We start from the raw sequence: 21671 nt of genomic DNA, 5'->3' as shown, positions 1-21671 counted from the left end.
GGATGTCTTCAACAAGGTCATTGCTCACCTGAGGAAACTCAGAAAGTCCTTTCATTCCTTTTTTAAAGTTCTAAGCTGCAAGCATGACTTTAAAAGCAACACAGATGATGTTACACTTTTATGAAGGTCTCAACTTGTAAGGTATGATAAAAGTCCATAAAACAATAGATGAAAGCACAGATAAAGAATAACTTTATGTATAAATCAGATTGAATACAACACTTTTCATCAGACAGGTGATTTTTCAGATCATTATCACTTTGAATGATTTAAATCATAAACCAAACATTTTCAAACATTGCACCTTAATTCCTTTTGGACATCCAGTATTCATCCCAAAAAATGGGACAGCAAATGAAAAAAGTAGTTGTGAAAAGCAAGTACACCTTATAAAGTGCTATTTTAATGAAACTTCTAGTGCCATCCTGTTTAATGCACGGAATGGGAAAGACAGTCCACACTCCCAGTTTTTGATCTTGCCCCTGATCACCTTCTAAAAAGTTTTTTTTGCATCTTAGCCTTAGCTGGCTCATATGTAAAATATATAATAGTAATACTTTATATTGGACCAAAAAGTGCAATGAAATAAATTATTTCAATCACTAGATACAAAAATTAGGTAAAGTAGCTCCGGTTTAAAACCCGATCAGATTCAGCATTCTTATCACTGACCATACACTCTGAGTAACATAACAGAACTAGATGTACAGGTGACTATAAAAGAACAAGACCTAGCAGGGGGAAAAAACAAGACGATTACCTCAAAATATACAATAAAGACGTAGCTTCAATAGCATTATATACATGTACCATATGTCTCAGGGCCAAAATTTCATTGAAGGAAACAACACATCTCACGTTCTTCCCTTCTTCTCCAAAAAGAGTGATTGCATAAAAAGTAGTAGAATTAAGATGAACTGAAGTCAGATCTCCAAAAATCTTCTGCTTTCTTTTGGACTCCTCGGAATAAATTCATGCACTTTTAAAAGGCCAACTCTCCCTGCTGCAACTGAGGGAAAGGTAGTGATCTGACATTTTAAGAACATAGGAGTGCTTTCTTCCATTTGAGGCTATAATGTACAACTGCATATTTTACTTTATATTTTAAGGAAGACCTGTATCTATGGCATAAGAATAGAGCTTTACTTAACATCAGCCATATTGACTTTCTCATCCACACTGCAAGAGAAGTGACGGGTCCCTAACCTCATCATACAAGGAGATAGATTCACTCATTCTTACTGTGGTTCCCTAGGTGGATCAGAAAAACCCTGATCAATGAAAAATGTTAAAAGAAAAGCTGAAATTGAAGGATAATTATTGATGCAGTTAACATTGTTGCAGCTGTGTGGCAGTATAAACTGAACTGACAGCTCTAGAAATCATGACTAGCTATCAATAAATAATGTTTTTTTAAAATTAATTTCTACAAACATCTCTATGAGAGCATTAAGCATGATTTAACCAGTCACTTTCCTAATTAAACCCTTTCTCCCGCATTTAAAAAAATTTCAACAGACCTTTTAAAGCTATGAACAAATCTTGCAATACTGCACAGATCTTCTAAAGACAGGCACTCTACGTAAATTGGCCATAACATATTTTTAAAAAATATTTTAGAAAAATCTAAATATCTAAGGTGAAAAGCCTACCTAGGTATGTTTTAGCGTTTAACTCAAAAAATCTGGATCCCTATATCAATGGTACAGAAACTACTAAAAAGTGAAACAGAACGGGAAGTTTCAAGAGAAGAACAGCTTGCAAATTCAGGTGATCAAAGGGACTTTACAACTAGGCCAATAAGCAGTGGTGCTGCTAGGAATTTCATAGCTAACAACTAATCTTGCAAAAGCTGCTAGGAAGTACATCACTTTGATCTATAAACCAGTACATATCATCACAACAGGCAGGAAACACCTATCTGGAGAGGTAACCATAAACTGACATGAAGACAAAGCAGATGCCTCTGACTATGAATTAGGAATTTGTCAATCACCATACAATTATTTCTAAATTTTCTTGAATGTGATAAGAGAAATGTGATCACCAAAGGGGGAAATAGAGAGGGCTGCAGTTGCATGTAAGAGAAATCCAAACACCAAAATTTGCAAGACTAAAGGGCAAGAGAAGCACAACCAACTCTAAATATGCAGGACATACTCCGAAATCCATAGGAAGAATACATAAATAGAATAAATAGAATAGGAAACATAAGCACTATTGGAAGTACAAGAAATCACACTTTGCAGAGGTTGGACAGTGCTGATTACATAAATTAGACAACAGTATAAGAAAGACTGGTTCATGCCTCACTTGAAGAGCTCTCAAGCTTAACCACCTTGACTTTTAAGAACCACCAAGGGCCACAGCTGCCACTGTTGACTGTACAGCACCAGCTCCATGGTACTGGATACTCACAGCTAATTTACAGTAAGCCTCAGTCCCGTGTACAGAGTGATGAGTAACAATATGCAAGAGCTAACCTTTAGCAAGATGTATAATGCTAATGAACAAATGAAACCTTAAAATTAGCCTGATCTGCCAGCCTTCTTAACACTCCCATCACAACGATGTCCAATGCCCTAGTACCTATTTAGTTATATACCCAAGAAGAGAATATCCATATGCACAGAAGAAACAAATCTCAAACCACAATGACATTAGAGATATTTGCAAGCATATCAATGCATCTAAATAAACCAGTTGTCTGATCCCTAAGTAGTGACAAATGTTCCCTTGAAGACATTGCTCAGCAGTCCAAAAGCAAGAACTTGCATTTAAGAAAATAAAATTCCTTTCTAGAAGGATGCAATATAAAGCAAGTCTAACAAGTGCTCACTCTTCCTTCTTTTTCCTTTCTTGAAGCAGGAAGATGAACCACAGATGAAGTGTCAAACACTGCATTTTGTTAGAATAACCATATACTAACCACAGCTTGTTCTCACAGTCTACAGTAATTTTTATGCTAAACACAACTATCATAAATCAACATTAGGATTAATAATGTGCTTTAAATCCCCTAAGATTTGCACAGTACAAATTTGACATTTGGGTTTTTAGCCATTAGCTCATTAGTAGTAATTTGCTCATTAATGCAGAATGGAATTTTAACATGATCCTTACACGATTCCTTGCAGAAATATCTTTGCAGGATGAAGCCATCCTCCTGCTGAGGATGGTGTTTTGTCTGCTTGAAACTCAACATCCTCTTTCACTAGAAATTGTAGACTCAAAACTCTTTTGTTCTCAATTAACTCAGCATAACTTATCTTCTGTCCAATATCTTTAATACTGCTTTTAGCACGGAAATCTGTATGAAGTGTCGACAAGGAACTACAGAAAAAGCACAGCTGAACAAAAGGTTGAAATAATCATACACTTCTTCCCCATCCATAGACTTTATATTGTCATGGTCTAAGCCCAGCTGGAAATTAAGCACCATGCAGCCACTCACTCAAACTTCCTCTCTCCGCCCACCTCAGTGGGTTGGGAAGAAGAATCAAATTAAAACTTGTAGGTTGAGACAGGATGAGTGTCATAACTGACAATAAAGTAAAATACAGTAATAATGGTAAATGGTAATAAAATGGGAAAAACCAAAATGCAATTGCTCACCACCCACTGACCCATGCCAGATCCCCTTCTTGGACCCAGGCTAATCGCGCTTCCAGGTAATTCCCCCCAGCTGATGCTGGGCATGATGTGGTGTGGAATATCCTCCCACTGCTCAGTTTGGGTCATCTGTCCCAGCTCTGCTCCCTCCCAGTTTCTTTTGTGTACTTCCTCACTGGCAGAGCATGAGCCAAGGAAAAATGTCCTTGACTCAGGATAAACATGACTTAGCAAAAACCCAAAACATCAGCTTGTTATCAACACCATTCTCATTCCAAATCCAAAACATGGCACTGTAACAGCTACTGAAAGGAAAATAACTCCACAATAGTTGAAATCAGGACAATTACATACAGCCATCATACCCACATTTTAATAGCAAGAGGCAGATACTATCATAATCTCAAAGAATAGGATTCTTCTCTTTTTTTTTTTTGTTCCTGGAAGATCAGAAACAGGCATGCACCCACTGTTATGTTTCACACATAAGGAGGAAACACATACGTGTTCTGAAATGTCTTTGTGCTGCCATAAAACAGTGCAGCCAACTATGCAAGCAAAGAATTTGGTTCCATACCTAAAAAGATCACTCAAATATCTCGAGCAACAATCTTCACCTCTAATGCCTCAGACAAGCTGCACCCCTTTTCCATTTCAAAAAATTGTTTTCTTGTGAGAGTAAAGGCAATCACAGGAGAAAACCGATGCTAAAAGGAATGCTACAGGAAGACTTGCAGTCAGACTAAAAATTACTTACAGAAATAAACCAGTACTTCTATATGAACAAAACCGAAAGTGGACAGTAAATAAACAAGTCCAGACTAACAGATAATCTTTCATCATACCTTTGCAAGTAAAGCATTATCAAAAAAGTAAAGGAAAAGTCTATAGATACTAAATGCCCAAACTACAGAACTTCACACATGTTTAGGGGAAAAAACCCATTTAAGTTTGTTTATTAATGGTACTTCATTTTACTATTACATAATTCATCCTTGCCAAATTCAGTCTTATTGTGATATATGGATTTCTCATGTGAAATTCCAACAAAGACTTGATTCAAAACAGAATACACTCAGCCTATGAAGCTCTGCTCATATGCAGCTCTTCAAGTCAAATCATGTAAAACCTTTGGCTTTTTGATGACTTGCACCTGTTTTACAAATATTTTTGAAGAATGAAGAATGCCTAGCTACTCAGAAATTGTTTTCCTCCCCATCTAATAACTTCTGTACCACAGTCTCACTTTAAGTTTGCCAAAAGCGCACTAATAGCAAAGATGGCAGGAAGAACTCTAGTCCAATCAATGAACAGACAACTGTTTAATGTAGCCAAATAAAATGTACTCATCCGAATCCATCAGAGTATGTTTTCTCCAAACTAGTAAACAACTGCAGACACAGTCTGCTTCCCATCAAGTGTTCCATGTATAACAAACTATATACCTTGTATCTGATGGTTCACTAGTAATATTTCAATACCATGACTTTCAAAACATATGACAACTATATCTTATTGAAGAAAGAAATGGACTTAGATTGTCCAAGCCACAAATTGAAGACTGATCCAGAAACTGTACTGTAGGTGCCAAAAGTCTGCTGAATGTCAGTATTTGCTGGCATTTTTATTGTTATGAATACAAGTGCAGACCAACTTCTTCAAAGAAGAAACACACTTGAAGCATGACAGAAAAGGAAATGCTCACAACTCCTTTTATAACAGCACAGGAGCAGAGAAAATAACTCCTTTAACACTGTCTGGAAAAGGTATCTTCAAAGGAGTAATTGGAAATGTATTTAAAAGATAGAGAACCTTAAAGATAAACGTACATCCTACATTCTGGTCTTTGGTAGCAACACTAACAACTAGCAACCTGGAAAAACTAAAATTTTGATTGCCACTTTAGTGAGACTGTTAAAGTATAAAACGTCTATCCACTACAAATTTTTGTGACTTATTTTCAATTCATTCACAAGAAAAAATCCTTGTATGTGCAGGAAGACAGAGGAAACCAGCTAGACTGAGACACATTTTCAAATCTCTGAACAGCAATAAACCATTGTGAGCTTAAATCAGGTATTTACTATTTTTGTGCAACTGTACATAAATTCTCAGCCTTTAAATATTTAGCTGACTCCTGAACATACTTCAGAGAACTAATTTTGCACTGGTGTGACTGTTATAAACTGAAATTAAATGCATCCTTTCAGTGAGCACAACAACAAACATGACACTAAATTGAGCAAACACGAAATAATGACCCAGACTACAATCTCTCTCAGAGAAGACAGTGGACAGCAGTCTGGTGAAAAATGGGATATCAATGCCCAAAATTCTTATCGTATATCAATGACTAAAATTCTAATCCTATTCTAATCATATCCTCTTATCCATGGTTGCACCCCGAATTTCCTGTGGCATACAGCTCCAAAAGAGCACCCCTGCTGTTACTGTGATGCCCAATGGAAGGAGAGTAAAGTAAATTGGGATTAATGTCACTTTCAGAAGTGTTAACTGCAGTTACTATGTCGACATGGCTATCCTCTGAAAAAAACCTCAAAAACACTAGACAGCTGTAATATATCCTTTTCAGTGATTGTTTACCTGTGGCAAGAATTATGAAAAGCTGACACTCATTTCCTCCTTCTGAGAGTTCTTGAAATTTACTTGGTAAGATTTCTTACAGCAGAAGGTGCTTATTCCGGGACCCCAAATATGCAACACTCAAAGCAGAAACTAATCTGGCCATAAATTACTAAATACTTATTTGCATTAATCTTTGGAAATGAAGTTGAGCATGTTAACTTTCTTTGTCATTGTCTTCAATCTCTGCAATTCCTGGGGACTGCTGATGCAATATTGTTAGGTAATGAATAAATGAATTCTTGAATATATCACAACTCCAATTTCTAGCAAATGTTTGGTGGTATGCTCAGTAAAACGACTTTCTGCACTGTGAGAGAACACAGCAGATAAACACTTGAAGCTCTAATTTCCAGTATTTGGCCCCTACATGCAACTGATTTATTAGAATTAGGAAACCTGGGCAAAGTCTGAAGTTAATTGAAGAAAGAACATTACTACATTTATTTTTTTTTATATAATTCATATATTAAGGAATGTATGCTACACCTGATGCATGACTTCAGCAAAGATTAACTGCAAATAACTACCAAACAGCTGTATGGCCTGTTTTCCAAAATGCATAGAAAGATAGACTGTACATAATGCAATGTCTTGAATTTCAGCACTAACATAATAGAAGATTTCCTGCTGATTTTACATCATCTTGTGGTACAGGTGCAAAGGACTTAGGTTACTGGCAAGCACAAGGAAAATTAATCTAGAAACCAGAAGAGCAGTTTCTCACATTCCACAAACAGTTAAAAAAATTAATTGCAATAGCACACGCATCAGCTCCGGATGTGTAGCCAGCTATGCTATCACTGACCAATGCAATCAGAATTCATAAAAAAGCCAAATATTTCCTCCAAAGGTAATTGATATAGACAGATCATATAACCATTAACTGGGAATTGGTCCACCCAGCTTATTTCTGGAAGTTTCTGGGTCTCCATAGGAATGAAAAATTCTGTTTTCATTAAAAAAAAAAAAAAAGGAAAAGGAGAACGTCAGTCTTACAAGAAACTTCATTTGAAGTGAACACAATTTATCCTTTAGCTACTACTGCAAAAGCTGTAATTTACAGGAGATCAATCACTAATGTGTCTTAAAACGATGGATATACATATAAGCTATATTTTAGCCCTTATCCTGAAGTGTTACAACTTCCAGAAGAAATGCCAACTGGCTCATTAAAAGAAAGATCAACTAGTAGAAAAATTTACTACTCTTTCAAAGACAAGACGAAAAAAATAAACCCAGGCTTTGTGCAACTGCTTTTAACAGAGCCACAGCCCAAAGAGCTGAGGTAACATCACAAATCAAGTGCTTCTTTCAGCACACCAAAACCCAAAGTTGCATACCTTACTAACCTATCTAAAAAGATCTAAAAAATTCTTCTGGAGGCCACAAAAGACATGCTAGAATAAAATGGCATAATGGATAGACCACATTTGCTATCTGAGGAAGTTTTGTCAAAGAATCTACGTAAGTATACTCCATCAAGCAATTCAAAGCAAATTAAAACAGCTACATGGAAGCTTTTTCCAAAACAGTCTAAAGGCAAGCAGGCAGTCTGGGCTGCTCCTCATCTGATACCAAGACACACACGCTTAAAGAACAGTGTGAGAACTGAATTAAAAAGGAATGAAAAGAGCTTCTGATGCTTTCACTGTTTCTGGAACTTTGCACAATAGGAACCTGATGCAAAACTGTGTGAAGAACCATAACATATATCACACATGAAAAACCCTTTACAACTAATACGTCCTTATCTTAAGAAAAAATTGAAGCTGTATTTCCCTAACATTCCCCAAGATACCTCCCTCTGCAACACATACTGTCATACAAGTTCTAGCTCCCAGAATGCTAACACAAACACAGGGTGTATTATCTGACATCTTGTCCACTTTCTAGATGATAAATTAATAGATTCCTACAAAGCACACACCAAATTCTATCCATTCTAGTGAAAGCTGTACTTCATCACTTAGCAGACATAACCTTCACATTAATTCTTAGAAACTTCCATATCCTGTAATAGGTCTGATTTTATTTTTAAAAGAAACCCCCAAAAACTAAAGTATTTTATGAGTTACAAAGAATTTCAATTGCAAGCAAGTTCTCCATAACAAAATTTCACAGAAAGGAGAACTCCATCTTCAGGTGCATATTTTACCTGCCAAACAATTTTAGGTTAAACTTCAACACAGTAAAATCCAGATAAACCAATGAAGTTAAAAGATGGTCCAGGATTTTGCCACAGATGATGTGTGAAATAATGATGAGTAGATTTGAGTTAGCTTGACACCTCACCTGGCAGGCTTTCTTTCTCGTAGCAAATCTTCCAGACTCTTTTCACAGTGTTCAGCTGCCACAACCAGTCTCTCTAATTCAGAAAAAAAAAAAAGTGTAAGAGGACTGGAATCCAAATGAAACTCTGAGAGTAGAGACTTTTCATTCTATCTATTTAGTAGATATTGAAGTATTTTGACACACATTGTACAGAAAATTACACATAATTAAATGTTACAAGATGTACAGGTTATGGGTAACATCACTTTTTTTTTAATGAGATATAGCAAATTATGCTTCCAGTTTCATCATGTAAAGCACAATCAATCCAACCATCCATGCATCCAGCAATCTCCTAACAAATATCAAAGCCTTCAGCCAACATCAGTCAGATTCGACTGAAGAACAAATGTCTCAAAGATAAGCATATATAAATTTGCAGAAATATGTGGCTGGGCTGATGAAAGAGACTCAAAGTAAGCTCAGCTTTGAGAAAAGGGACTCAGGGTGAGCATTGATGGATCAATGAGCAAATTGCCAGCACCCATTGCCCAACATGGAGCTGTAGGGATCCCACACGTTTCTGAAGATGGATGGGCTGGCTCTGAATATAGAGGGAAAACCAAAACTATTGTTGCACTGAAGACAACAACTATGCAGTAGGAAAAGACACAGGTATAAGATGTTACAGGGGCATGTGAGGAAACTTCCAAAAAAGCTTTGCTACTTCCAGTAACCTAGCAGTCAATGTTCACATTCAAAATCAAATCAAAATAAATTATTCTAAATATTTTTGTAACATGACTGTTTCAGTAAGATAAAGATGGAAAACTGAGGAACACAAGTCATCACATTATAGCTGGAATGCTTGTTACTCAACTCTGTTTCTCCTTTTTCCATTCAAAAGAGCATTTAAGCTTGCTTTGGAAGAAAAAAGATGGAGATTGCCTTCTACAATGCTAGCATACCTTTTTAAAAAGCTTAATTTTACAAAAAAATCCATTTGAATGTTTTATTTTTATATTCCTCCTTTGAAATCCTTTTGTGGGGGAATTCATACATCTAATTTATTTCTGCATTGTTTTTTTCCTAGTCTGCTCTCACATTTCTCTGCAGGAGTAGAAACTGACATATGCAAACAGAAGTCCACAAACATTAAATCATTAGGCATAGAACTGACACATGGAAAGTTCTGCCAGTAGCAAGATGATAAAATTTGCCACTGAATTCCCATATTATATAAAAATTATTAGCTGCTATTCTAACCATTGTTAAAACAGAACACTCCTGACTTCATGGTCAGACATTTTATTTACTATCCTTCAAGTTACTTCAACTATAAGAAGGTATTTTTTTCTTCATTTTTATACACACACATAAATCTTCATGTCATTTATTCTTTGTAATCAAAAAGGTCACTTTACTATTTTTTTTATTTATTAAATGTTATGCTAGTTAATACTTCCTAACCTTTCATCCCAAAAAATATTGTAAGAAAATCCCAGGTTTTGTTTCAAGCAGTACTAGTAAATAAAAATGAAAATTATTAAATTTTCTAAACCTCCTGACTACATAAGTGAAAAACTACACGTTTGAGAGCAAAAGAAAACACATAAAGAACACCCTGACCCACAGAATACTTCAGTATCTGGAGTTGACAATATCCTAATTTTGTAAAAATCTGAAACATTCCATCATTCTGCACTCTAAAGGGGAAAAAAATTACTTGCCCTGCTTTATGAGACTGTAGCAAATCAAATACATACAATATACTTTTGTATGAGAACACGGTTGATTTAAAAGTTAAAGGTGGCAAAGACTTAAATTTTCACAGGTGTTGCAGCCTTTTTGTGGAAATTAAGTGCTGTAGTCCTGCTGAGCTTGTAACAGAATATCTAGAGCAGAAAGAAACAACTGAAGTTTTATTTGACTAACAATAAGTGCGATAACAGGTACTGAAAAAAACCCTCCAAACCTGTACTAGAATAAAGTAACCATTCGTGGGAGAAATCTTAAAGAAATCAAAAGGCAATAATACAGAAAGCTTGCAGCCAGGACATGAGATGACAACATCAGCTGCAAATCAAGTACAAGAAACCGAAGTACCAAGTGAAAATGGATTAGATTAGAACATGGGTGTAGGAGTTCACCATCAAAAATGCATGTATTTCCACACAGAGACATGGCAGAGCAATGGAGTTCAGGAATTGAAGTGAGGTATGAAAAGAAGAAAATTCTTAGATTTTATCTGTTAGTCTAACACAAGACAAGACAGACAACTAATATCTGCTTTGAGTCTACAGAGAATAAACAAAAGAGCCAATACTGCCAGTCACAGCAAAGGCATTCAGAAATTCTGAGACTCAAAACTGGCCACTTTCTGGTGCTATCGAGGCAGTATTCTGCTCAGTCACCTTAAAATCTATTGTCACCAAAAAACCCCCAAACCTAAAACTGTAATCATACAAAAATTTTGCTTATTAAACAGATACTCACCATGTTTACCTCTGGTAATGTCAACATACTGGCAAAGTCTGGGATGGGTGATTGTTTTAAGGATTTGAAATCTCCCCAGAATTTTTATGGAGTTAGGTGTTAGAGGGAGGCCATTACTTCCACAGACATCATGTGGCAGAGCTGAGGCAAAGAAGGTGGAGGCACCCATCACAGTGTCTTTTAAAGGAAACATCTTTTCCACACAATCTTGAGCCCCTCAGAGCAATTTGTGTTCCTTGAATAGAGAACACAGAGTAAAAAATCATCAGCAAAAGATACAGACTCAGGTTACTAGTTGTTTACTAAACAAAGCAATTAAGATTTTTTTTTCGTTAGGAAGTCATACAGGAGAAACAGAAGACAGAATAATTTTGAGACATCAAATTGTTTTCTTTAAGAGAACAATCTTGTTCAAAGCACAAAATTCTCAGTAAAAATACTACTAAATTTATTTGTGAATCCCACCTGAGAGCAACTCCATATAGGTCGCACAAATATCCTTACATACTAAACATACTTAGTAAATATGTTTTTACTATACAAATTGATATTATGAAAGACTTTCTGTTTCAACTAATACAGTCCAGCTTAGGATACGAAGCAAACATAAAAAACTGATCTCATTTATGACTTTTTTTTCCCCTGAAGAAACATAGACATGAGAGATGTGCTTTTACATTCTAATAAATATAATTATATTGAATATGAATGTATAGTTTTAAGGAATCAAACTTAAAAAAGGAAGAAAAATCTGAAACAGCTTTGAGCATTGGAATATTTATATTAGTATTTGTATTTAAAGTCTTATTTGTAAGGATACAATACTTTCGTATCTCATGAATATTCTATGCTTTTTTGCAGATGATTTAGAACAATGCACATTACAGTTAGAATTTTCCACTGGAAAGCCATCAAGTGGACAGACAGCAAGCACAAAGATTTACTGGCATGCAGCAGGTTCCAATTGGAAACCTTTAACTGCGTACTTACAAGACGACCATTCCTGTAAAAACATCAAGTCTGCCAAATAAACTACGCAACATCAGAAAGAAAATATATATTAAACATTTAGAAAAAACAGCTTAGTTTACATATTCAATTATAATCTTGCTTGGCACAATGGTCCTCTAATGCTTGCACTAAAAGAAAAGAAAACTAAGTTATTATGATCTGAGTGGAGGGGAGTAAGATTATGCCTAGCAGCAAGATGCATTATGTCTCTAAGAAGGTAAACATGTAGTGTACAATATATTTACAGAGGTTAAATGTTCTCATTTTTATTGTAGAAAAATAGTTAGATAATAATTCTCTAATACGTTGTACCTGAATTAGGCTGACACTTGGAAAGGAAGTTTAATAAAAAGAATTGTTAAAATACCATCAATTCAATAAATATTTTAAGTGATTAAACTCTCCTTGCACTCTAGATCACTCGACTTACAAAGAGAAATTACAGCACCTGCAATGTGTTCAAGTAACTGCACACTTATCACTCTCCTCCTTTGGATAGAAACCAGATGAGCAAAAAGCAAGACATGAGATAAGCAAACAACCTTTCCTGTTGCCCACCTAAAGGAATCAATAAAGAACTTTAAAAGGTATGCAATAAAACATGTTCTCTTACTACAGAGTTAATTACAGGGAATCCATGAAAGCAATGAAAGAAGTTTTCTCTGATGACAGAAAGCAGCCAGTTCTGTCAATTGCTACCCTCACAGTCAAACCCTGATCTCTCTTTAATTCTCAATTTACCTAAATTCCAGAGATCAAGTTGAAAAATAAAACAAGTAACCCCAAACTTGAGCCTTCCACCACCTTTAAAAAAAGACACATATTATGGCTTAAATGAAAAGGTTTTTTTTCACAAATGTTTTTCAGTCTCAACATTTCTCTAGTAATGTACTGACATTTCTAAATTCAAAAAGAACGGTTTCGATATTTTAAAAGTTCATCTGAAAAAAGTTCTTCTCTTACTATTTTTTAAATTGAGGGGGTTTGCTTGTTTTTTTCACTCCACATCAAAGTCTGGCAGAACTATAAACACATGAGAGTGCTACGCATTGACCTTACTTCAATGCACACAACTTTACACCTCAAACTCACTTTTATTATATAGAAAAGACACATCATGCATTAATTTTATGATTTGAAGGAATTAATTATATCCTGCAGAACTTCCCTGTCACTTTGAAACAGAAACAGGAAGAGAAAAAGAAAGGTTTGTTACTTTAAACTGACTCCAGAACCAGTTAACGCAAATTCAATTTTGGGATTGAATCCTGGAAATTCAATTCTGATAATCTAAAACAGGAAGGATGGAAGAGGAAGTGAAGACTCGTCTTACTAGTGTCATCTAAAATTACTGAGTCACTGTTTCCAAAGCACCATTTATTCCATATATGAGAAACAGTCTATCACATCTGTGAAACATGCCTGGCATAAAGATTAGAAGTCCACAAGTGGATTTGTTGCATCCCACCTCTGAACAACCTTCCCTAGCTCCCTATCTTCATCCAAATCCCCCTCAGAAACCTTTATAGTACACAAAAACTCAAACAACATACTCAGCAAAATCAGGAAAAAAAAAAGGCCTTTAGAAATTCCTGTTCAATATTCATATTAGCACTATTTTGAAAATCTTGCACTAGGTAGCTTTCTGATGTCCAAAAATGAGAAATAAAATACGAAGTGGAACTCCATCTATTGAGAAATTTATTTGCTCCTTGGAATATCTACTGCTCTCAGAAAACAAATGTTTTTTTCTTCAGAAGTCAAACTTTGTTAAGTCTCAAAATATTCCTACAATAATTATTAATTTGATAAAATAACTGAAATAGAATATACAGTTCTAACTAGTGTCGTTACTTCACAAAAAACCCCAAAAACCTGAAACTAAGTGCTTTCACAAAGTTTATTAAAATGCAGAATAGGTTTTGAGGAAAAGTTTAATTCTGCTACATCAGTATCCTAATAAAAAAAAACCTAAAATGGGGTTTGTCAACAATTGATTTATCCAATACACACGTCTGTTCAGGAACGAAACCTGGCACAAGAGAAATCACTTTTACCCAGGTTTCTAAATGACTCATAGAAAAGCTGGGGAGCCTGATTATTCCTGAGCTGCTACAGACTCACTGGCCAGAGATCCCCTGGGGAAAGGGACAGAGACGGGGAAGGGATGATGGAAGGGGGTGGGAATGCGCAAGGGCATGGAGAAGGAGTAAGGAGATGGGAAAGGGGGAACAGAAACGGGGAAAAGGAGAGGGATGGCGGAAGGGGATAGGGACGCGGATAAGGATGGAGGGACAGGCAAAGGAAAGAGGAAAGACAAAGGACCCGGGAGTACCTGAGCGAGCGCCAGCGCCCCCACCGCGCACGGCCCCGTCCCGCCCCAGTGACGTCACTCCCCCGCCTGCTGCTCGCTGTAGGGCCACAGGGGCGACGTTCACAGTGCCTGAGCTTCTTTTTTTTTCGGGTTATTAAAAAACAAAAAAAATCCAATATTAACAAAAAGAAAAAAACCCCAAACAATCAAAAAACCAAACAAAAAAAGAGAGAGAGACTTTAACACCCTTCCCCCGTGTGTATGCGTGCTAAGCCCTGTGCTTGCTGCGGGGAGCGAGGCTTTCCCGGGCGCCTGTTTGAAACATCAGGCGCTCGGAGAAGCAGCCCCGGCAGCGGGTCCTTCTTCCCCGGGCGGGCAGCGGCGGCGGCTCCTCTCGGTTCATGTGAGTGTCCCGGCGGGGCCACGGGCCCAGCCGGGCGGGCTCTGCCCTCACCGCGCTCTCGGTGCCCCTCTCCGCGCTCCAGTGCCCCCACCGGGCCTCGCCTCGGTGCTCCCTCTCCAGCCGCTGGGGAACGGCGCCATGGGTGCCCTGGGGCTGCACCGCGGGCCGGGCCGAGCCGAGCCGAACTCCCTGGGGTGGGTGGGAGCCAGGCGGGGTCCCGCTCATTTGCTCTGCTAATTTGCTGCGATCCGCCAGCGCAGGGCGGGTCGGGTGGAGCGGGGGTGCCCCGCGGCGGTGGTCGTAGGAAATTCGCCCTTGTGCGGTAGTACCCCGCGGCGGAGGGGCAGGATGAGAACCGCGAGCCGCAGGAAGCGGCGTTACGGTCGTGGTTCAATTCGTACCACGGATTTTATGGCAGAGCTCGGCGTGCGCTCTAGCTGTAGGGTGGTGTTGCAAATTCAGATCGGGCGTTTTGCGTGCAGGACGCGGCCGTACGCGAAGCAGTTTACCTCAAAGCGGTTGTGGTCCTTTATTCAGTCCTGACACTGGAATGAGGGTTTGGAAGCGGCGTAGGGTGGTAGGCTGTGCAGGAAGATGCTGTATTAGCCTGGAAAGTACATTCACGGAGTTTCCACTGACATTTGCTATTACTAAAGGAAACACAGATGCTGCCTCACTTTTGGTTAATTGTATAACGTTCATTATACTTTTGCATAGCCTTGAGTGAGGAACAGAGTCTAACCCTGTATTTGGTCCCTCTCAGTAAAGATACAAGGTTTAACATACAGCACGTGTTCTATGCAGGGATGCGTGGATTGAATCGGCAGGGATGAGCTTATGGTATGTTGCCAGTCCACAGCCCCCCAGCATATGGCAACATTCCTGGAGCAGTGTATATGTTGAGTATTTCTCAGTATTAAATCATTATATATCAGGACGGTGTATATCTAATGGTACTATACCTGAGGCTCATCAATAATTGGTTTTGAGCTGGGTTTAGCAGCTAGCAAAATAAAGGCAATACTACTGCAAACTGAATAATACTTGTATTCCTTGCTCTTTCTGTTTCTTTAACTCAGAGATTTTTATTTTCTTTTAAGTGAAGTCATTGGTTTTCACAAATAGTTCTGGGATTCAGGATAGTTGCATGAAATCTGCGGTAAGGTGAGGCAGTAGGGATTAAATATAGACTCCTGGTTTGGTATGTCCTTACCATTCATTTGTTATATTATCCTCTAGTTATGTTTAAATTTTATTATATCCTTTGGCAGACCTGTTGGAAAGGAAGCCCAAATTCTATAAAATTAAGCAAAAACAAAGTCTTAAACCTGAGCTTTAAATGATGGTTGTTGTGAAAAGGTATAAGGCCTTAGAAATGAGTAACAAAAAGAACCTTGGCAAGTGGTCAGTAAAGTTGGGATTTTAGTTTTGGAGGTTTTTTTTACTTTATCTTTGAAGAGGGGAAGTGTTGTATGTTTTTAGGTAGCCTCAAGCATCATTGCTTATCAATACAGCTTCATCATCATATATTCTCTCCACCCTGTCGCTCGTTAACGATATATTCTTGTTGCAGTAATTTTGACTTATGAGAACTTTAAGCAATATATTTGTGAGTTGCTTTGATATTTTAGGATCACTGAATCCTGAAGGTGCAAGATGTTGAAGGCAGAAGTGATTTTTAAAACTATCTTCAGCAAATTTGTGCTCCAGAACGTCTCTTTCCTCTTGTAACTATATGCATATTTTCCATATGCTGTTGTAGATATCTTTGTTTCTTTTACACCTTTAAATGTAGAGAGAGAAGGAAACACGTTCGCATTCTCCAGACTGAAAGCAGTGGATTGCGTGGAGAAAATGGTACCAAATGAAAAAGATTTGTGCTAAAAAAATGTGTGCAAGTCTTAAAATAGTCCATCAGATTGGAATAATAGGACTCGAGTTGCCTAGAGGCTTGAAGACTTGATGCTTCTGGTAATGAAGCATATTTGAGTGTGAAAACAATCTGAAAAATAAGTCTAATGCACAAAGCTATGATGATAGCTAGAAAGTAGAATAAATAATTTTATGAATGTCATGTTACTCTGAAAAAGCTTGACATCAACTTGAAGGGTGGATCTTGAATTGGCAAGAAAAAACACATATTGGGATGCAAAATAGGAGATAAATGTTATCCCAAACCTGACCAAGAATGAAAAGAAGAATTGAGTTCTTGTGTGCCTACAAATCCCACATACTTTACAAGTTTCCATGAGCATACTTGGGAAATACCGATATAATAAAAATAATGTATAACAGTTGTCATTAGAAGGATTGGTCAGGTGTGGAGAAAAAAAATATTATGGTCAGTACCAGATTTGTCTAACTTTCCTGATTATGATCTGATTGCTTTATGTCACAATTATTAATTCATGTTTGTCTCTTCTAAGGGAGTGTTACCTGAAACCTAAAGAAGGTCAAATGCTAGCCAACATTGACAAAAATAAGGAGTCAGCACAGAGGGCAGCTGATAGGAACATCACGTGTGAGCAAAGCAAACAGCTTTGATATGAGTTATATGATGTCAGTCCAGCAGAGATCCCCAGAAACCCGTGTGTTCTTCTGAACAGTTACCTGAATGGTTTTTACCTTTACTAAGAAACATTTCCGCTGTTAAGCTTCTCTGTCATGCTGGGGGTGAGGGGAAATCGATGTTTATTTTTCATTTCCATGGTTACGTTAGTATTAAAACAGCAGGGGAAGGAAAAAGGGCTCTGATGGCTTTTTTTTTCCTCCATTGTGATGGAAGCCATCCTTACTCATAATTTAATATAGTTTAAAAAGGATTTGGATACTTCTCAAAGCAGCCTTCTGCTTTTTTCTATTAATATTTTTTAATATTTAATTTTATGTTTCTTTGTGCTTGGGGAAAGTGCTTTCCTTCAAAAAAATTCCTTTAAGGAAAATCTTAAAGTGACTGCGGATCAGTAAAACATCAGTTGAACAATTTTTTTCTCTTGAAGGACAAAAAATGCAGTGCTGTCTGCATTATGATGTTAGAGGTCAATTTATTCAGAGTGAGTGTAAATTTAATACATTGGTGTTTTACTTCCAGGTGGTTTCTTCATCCTGCTTTCACATTTAACAAATCTTTGATGTCTATTATGTTGTCCTAAATAAACACACTTGAATATGTGGAAATATCACAGAAGGGCAGGTTTTACTGCATGGTTTTTAAAGTTAAATAAAACACAGGCATGTAAAAGACAGAAATGTGATTGGCTTTGTAACACTGGGTGTAGCAAAAAGACCTTAGCAGAAGACGAGCAAAAGATCTTCTCATCTACTGTACTTAATCACTTCTGACAGATGTTTGCCTAGCCAGTTTTTAAAACCTTCTAGTGATGGATATTCCACAGCCTCCAAAGGCAGCCTGTTCAGTCTATTACTCTTACTTGAAAGTTTTCCAAAACTTAAATCTTGCTTTCTTTTTCATGTCTGCATCAGACCTGGTGAACAGTTTAGCCCCATTCTCGTACCAACTTGCTTTGTCTTTGAAGAACAAGACCAGGTCTTCCATTTATCTTCTCTTCTGTAGACTAAACAACTGCACTTCTTTCAAGCTTTTTGATCTTCTTTGAAGTGTCTTGAAAAAGTTGAGAGACAGGAAAGGGGAATCTGAACAAAGGCAAATCTCTGTGCCAGTTGTAGGGTGTCTTGAGTATGTATGAGTTCAACACGCGTATTGCTTGGGCAGCCTCCTGAGCAGCTGAGGCAGTTAACCTATAATAAAATGTGGCTGGTCAGGCCTTTCCTGATTTGCTTCTCCCTTATTCCATCCTGTGTCACTCACACTTGCTTTCTAGAGAAATTAGAAGTTTGAACTTTTTTTTCTTTAAACTGGAGCAGACAGGTGTGGCAGGGTAGTAGACTCCCAGGTGAGAAGTACTTCTCTGCAGTTTTTGTGGTGTAGTATTGTGTTAATTGATTATTTGCCTTTATGCCTTTTGAGCCATAAAGTTTTCTAATGGTGAAGTCCAAAACAAGTGTGAAACATGTTGCACATTTTTCTCCTGAAAATACAGCCCCTGTGGTTCCAGTCAGAAGAATAGATTTGATGGATGAAACAAGAGAAAGTGGTTTTTTGAGTACAGTAAAATGTGCTAGTTTGCTTGGGTAGCATGATGGCTCCGAATGTTTTGAGATTGTCACCATTTGAGTATTCATAAGCTTTCCAAACATCCATGTTTATATTTAAATAGAAAAAGTTCTATGCCTGAGCATGCATTGTTCTTCTAGCAAATGCGTTTAAGTTCAGTACTGTTAGAAATTTCTGGGCAGTTTTAACTGGTTTTAGGCATGGCAGTCACTATCAGTCTTGATTAAAAAGTTTGGTGATTGCCCTTCTTTCTAGGGAGCAGTTGCTTATGGTGCAGATCTCTGGGCAACCTCAACCAGGGCCTCACCACTCTCAATTCTTAAGTTCTTATGACACTTAATCTAAGTTAACAGCATGGAAACTGTTATTTAACTTTCAGAACTGTAGAGAGGGAAGATTAAACTAGTATTAATATTAGAAAGCATCAGGTACTGCATTTAATCATCATCTGCTAAAAACAATTCATGTAGAACTCATTCTTTCCTCAGAATTCTGAAATGCTGACAGAGGTTCTATTCTGGATTAGGGAAAAATTGAATTCCTGGCAGTTGGTAATGTATTAAACATCATCAAAAATTGCCTCAAGTTAGCACATGTCTTCTTGAGGTCATTTGCTTCGATCTTTTGGCATAAAACTACCTATTATAGAAGACTTCGATATCCATTTCCTTCTCATCAGGAGCTTTCTCAGCATAGCTGAGTATGAATTAATAGTGTAAAGCTTAGTCTGTGACTTCAGGACTCTCGCTCGGAAACTATCCATGGCTATTGGATCTGATTTCTATCCCAGAGTGTTTCTCAGTTACAGTTTAATATACAGCTTTGTAGTTTCAGTCTTGTTCAGACTCTCAAGATAAGTGGACAGATCATTTCAGCAGCTCATTTGTCCAGGGCACCTGGGGACTGCTGGTGCATGGCATGTGAGAGGCATTGCATTTGACTTAGTGGCAGCTGCTCTGGAGGCAAGGCCCTAAATTCACAACTGTGAGCACATCTGCTAGTCCTACTGTAAAGTTTGAAACCTTCTGTGTCAAGGACTCTAATAATTGGTAACAGTTGCACACTAAGGAAGTCACTGTTGCCAACTAGGATATAACAATGAATTGTACCCCAGGGAAATTAATCTTTTTTTAGGGCTTCAGTTACCCTTGCTGCATCACAGTGGGTAAGTAATTTCACATCCAAATGACCCTCTATAAAATAATGCTCGTGATAAGAACTAGGCACGCACATACCTCTTCCTTTGCATTTTACTGAAAACTTACCTACAAATTAGCACTTTTTAAGACGTTAAACCAACATATGTCAATTGAAAATAACTTTAAAAATTATTGGATTTTTAAAACAAGAATTTGGATACAGCAAATTTAGAATTTAGCTAACTTGTCTTAAAACTTCTTTTGTTTCTATATGAATCCATATATGAAAAATGGCTATTCCCCAAGAGCTGCTTGGAGTATTCTTCTGTCAGACACTATCAGTCTTAATAGCTGACATCAGCCCTCTCAATATCCAAGATGAGTGCATAGGGAGTTTGTTTGCTTTTGTGAATTTTTTTTCCCAGCTGCACAGATCAGCATTAAAAGAGGGGAAATAATTTTCATCCTAGAAGTTTTAAAAGCTGTGAACGCCAAATGCTTCTCACTGCATACAACTGTAAGGAAGTGGTAGATACTGCTGGCACATGGTTTTGAAGTGACATAAAACTGCTTCTGGCTGCTGAGGATCAGTTGTCAGCCCACTTTAGATACAAAAGTTCATTTTGACTTTTCATTCCACAGCTGAATACATAATTTGCTCTGCATAGGGTTAGTTAGTATCTTTATAGGTTTTCATTAAAATATCATTCTATTCTATTATGTGAGTAAAGTCAGCATTGGAAAGTACAATTATTTGTGATGTGTGGGGGAGGGGTTTTTTCTTTGTAAATAAGATGCTGCAGCTTTAGGCTCAAAGTTCAACAAGGACTGCTCTTACCCTGAAAATTTTGTTTGACAGCTTTGTTACTCCCCATTAAAAGATGTTTGCCATTATTCTTGCATTGATTACACATAGACAGGCACCCAAACATGCATTTTTTCAGTTTTTTCTTCAGATTTTATTTGGCCCACATAAAAAATGCCCAAAGTTTCTGCTTCAGTAAATACCAGCAGCTACTAATGTGTCTGAAGTTAGAGGACACTGATTCTTTCGAAATACGTCTGCATGAGGTCTGCTCAGTGTTTTTGTGAGTAAATAATGGTTATTTTTAACCTGAACGCTTGTTTTAATCGAATGGTTAAATCCTGTTTTCCTTTAGCTATGCTACAAGATACTACTTTTACATGTAGAAAAGCTGATATTAATGTAAAAGTAGTAGATTTTAATATTCTTTTTTAACACACTTGAACTGTGTAAGAAAACTAGTAGACAGGTTTCAGATATTAAGAACATGAGGAACTGAAATGGAACAGGGGGATCAATGTTCCTGTGAACTACCTAACCAATACCATTGTTTTGCTGACTATTGTGCAGACATGAAATACATTGTTTAATGATGTTCCCAAACTTCAAGTTTCTAAGGAAAATATATTTTTGAAGTGTCTACTTAGCAGCTATGGTTTTTGACAAGGATTTTTATCCTTATTGCTGTGACAGACCCTAAAGAAAAATACCAAATTTTGAGAGATATTTTAAAAATATATCCTTGTTCTCAACTGAGACCTCTCTTAGGGAGAGAGTGTAAACAGCTCTTTCTTCTCCTTTCTGTGACTGCTGTACTTGTTCTAAATTAAGGAAATAGT

The 21671-nt window shown here is 37.2% G+C and overlaps 2 protein-coding genes across 4 annotated transcripts in view; one reads left to right on the top strand and one right to left on the bottom strand.

Moving 5' to 3' along the window:
• Positions 1–14483, bottom strand: part of TBCK (TBC1 domain containing kinase) — an 88033-nt gene extending 73550 nt beyond the window's left edge. Inside the window, exons 1-3 of one of the 2 annotated variants that reach the window (XM_088163860.1) lie at positions 14372–14483; positions 11026–11260; positions 8551–8623 (exon numbers count right to left, since the gene is read on the bottom strand). In XM_088163860.1, the coding sequence (XP_088019986.1) occupies positions 8551–8623; positions 11026–11218 (266 nt within the window). In that variant the 5' untranslated portion in view covers positions 11219–11260; positions 14372–14483. The remainder of the gene's footprint in view (positions 1–8550; positions 8624–11025; positions 11261–14371) is intronic. The other variant, XM_014878308.2, reaches the window with a different exon arrangement.
• A 134-nt stretch (positions 14484–14617) lies between these two features.
• Positions 14618–21671, top strand: part of AIMP1 (aminoacyl tRNA synthetase complex interacting multifunctional protein 1) — a 33389-nt gene continuing 26335 nt past the window's right edge. The window contains exon 1 of one of the 2 annotated variants that reach the window (XM_088163869.1): positions 14618–14753. In XM_088163869.1, the coding sequence (XP_088019995.1) occupies positions 14752–14753 (2 nt within the window). In that variant the 5' untranslated portion in view covers positions 14618–14751. The remainder of the gene's footprint in view (positions 14754–21671) is intronic. The other variant, XM_014878328.2, reaches the window with a different exon arrangement.

This window comes from Sturnus vulgaris, chromosome 4 (assembly GCF_052056855.1).
Source record: "Sturnus vulgaris isolate bStuVul1 chromosome 4, bStuVul1.hap1, whole genome shotgun sequence".
NCBI classification, from domain to species: Eukaryota; Metazoa; Chordata; class Aves; order Passeriformes; family Sturnidae; genus Sturnus; species Sturnus vulgaris.
Note: the sequence above shows the minus strand (reverse complement) of the source record. Positions and strands in the feature narration are given on the sequence as shown.